The sequence below is a fragment of the Odontomachus brunneus genome, unplaced genomic scaffold (genome assembly GCF_010583005.1).
Source record: "Odontomachus brunneus isolate Ranch 3 - 2012 unplaced genomic scaffold, Obru_v1 Obru_scaffold_293, whole genome shotgun sequence".
NCBI lineage: Eukaryota > Metazoa > Arthropoda > Insecta > Hymenoptera > Formicidae > Odontomachus > Odontomachus brunneus.
The window spans coordinates 72,853-74,919 of NW_022639743.1; the positions used below are offsets into that span (position 1 = coordinate 72,853).

General features: G+C 29.1%; 1 protein-coding gene across 5 annotated transcripts in view; it reads left to right on the plus strand.

Moving 5' to 3' along the window:
- LOC116853246 (sulfide:quinone oxidoreductase, mitochondrial) overlaps positions 1-2,067 on the plus strand; it is a 10,935-nt gene that overhangs the window by 1,661 nt on the left and 7,207 nt on the right. For all 5 annotated transcript variants that reach the window (XM_032834214.1, XM_032834218.1, XM_032834215.1 and 2 more), the window contains exons 4-5: positions 813-1,037; positions 1,123-1,323. In XM_032834214.1, the coding sequence (XP_032690105.1) occupies positions 813-1,037; positions 1,123-1,323 (426 nt within the window). The remainder of the gene's footprint in view (positions 1-812; positions 1,038-1,122; positions 1,324-2,067) is intronic.

Here is a 2,067-nt window from a genome sequence, read left to right on the forward strand (position 1 = left end):
TATATATATATATATATATATATATATATATATATATATATATATATATATATATATATATAGTGGGAAAAAAAAGTTGATACTTCTAAATAACTCAGAAAATATAAGTTTTATAGAAAACTGTTTTAAACAAAAATTGTAAGGCATAAAGAGATCTATAAATTGATATTATTAGTTTGATCTTTGGTAAGGGAACCCCCTATTTTTTATTGCGTATTCTTGTAGCTTATCTTGAGAGTTTTTCAAAACTATAATAATGTATTTTTTTATTAAGTATTTTTTGAGTAATGAAACTTAAAAGTTACAGTATCGCCGGCCATTAGCATTGCCCAAGCCGGCATTAGCATTGTACCATGTGAAGATTGCTTGGTTGGATTGACACCTCTTATGTGGGTATATGTGTGTGCGTACATATGTGAGTAGGTGGGTAATGCTAATATGGGCGGTACTGTAACTTCCAAGTTCCATTATTTAAAAAGTATTTAATGAAAAAATACGTTATTATAATGTTTTTGAAGGCTCTCGAGATAAACTACAAGAATATGCAATAAAATATCGAGGTTTCATTTAAAGAATTCAAAGTGACCTTGTTCTGACCTTGGCGATTAGTTTGATCATCCAAACTAATAATATCAATTAATAGATCTCTTTACACACACCCTACAACTTTTGTCTGAAACATTTTCCTATAAAATTTATATTTTCTGAGTTATTCAGGAATACCGACTTTTTTCTCCATTCTCTATGTATCTCCTTTTTTTATTAAAGAATATTACTTTTCCACTATCAGCTCTTATTTGCTTTAATTACAGATCCACTATTATCAGCCCTTATTTACTTTAATTGGTGGTGGTATTAGTTCTTTCAAGACAGCAAGAAGAAACATGAAGGATGTTTTGCCAAAAAACGCAAAATGGGTGAAAGATTCTGTCATTGGTTTTCAGCCGAATGTTAATAAAGTTTTAACACATAATGGAGATACTATAGAATATGACATGATGGTTGTTGCATTGGGTTTGCAACTGTATTGGGATAAAGTACACACATTAGATAATATTTATTAAGTGTATATAATTGGATTATATAACAACAAAGTGATAGTTAATATGATACCTTCGGCAGATTCCGGGTTTGATAGAGAGCTTGCGTGACCCTAACATGCAAGTCTGCTCTATTTATGGACCCGACACCGTTACCCAAGTATACGATAGAATCAAGAAAATGAAATCAGGAACGGCGATTTTCACATTTCCAAATTCGCCGGTGAAATGCCCAGGTGCGCCTCAAAAGATTGCATACATCGCCGAAGATTATTTTCGTAAAGTATGTATAAATATTGTATAGCCCAAAGTATAAAAGTTTCAAAGATTTCAGAAATATCTCAAAAAGGTTTTAATGTTTCAGAAATTTTTCTGAAAGCTTTTTGAAACTTCTGTGCTATATGGAAGATAATATATTATTAGTCTCTCGTAGTATAAATTTAATTTCGTACTACCAACCTCGCAATTCGCTCTTAGAGACTTTAATTCTTTCATTCTTGTATACTAGCAGAACTTGTTTATATCTTATCGATATAAGGCGGAGAAAAGACGTTTAGATTTAAGTTCGATTTAAAACACGGTTTTTAAGCATTTGTATTACGAAGAATATTATTGAAGCTTCGGTGATTGAATTGATACGGTGTCCCGTCCGCTAGTGAGGAATTCCAGGGGCTGTATTTTATACACGTTTATCGACAATTATCAGTTCGGTATATGTCCTTGCGCAACTATATTATAATATAATTATATCTACGCAACAACACAAATCAAACCAACAATTCTTGGTAAACGTATATGGAATCCGATGAAAAAACTTTTCATGCATAATTATATACAAAATTTGTCCATATATAATTATATATAATAATATAAAATTATATATAATTATACACAATTATATATAACTATATGTACAATATATTTGTATGCGTAATTATGTCAAATTATATATGAAGTTACATATATATATATATATATATATATATATATATATATATATATATATATATATATATATATATATATA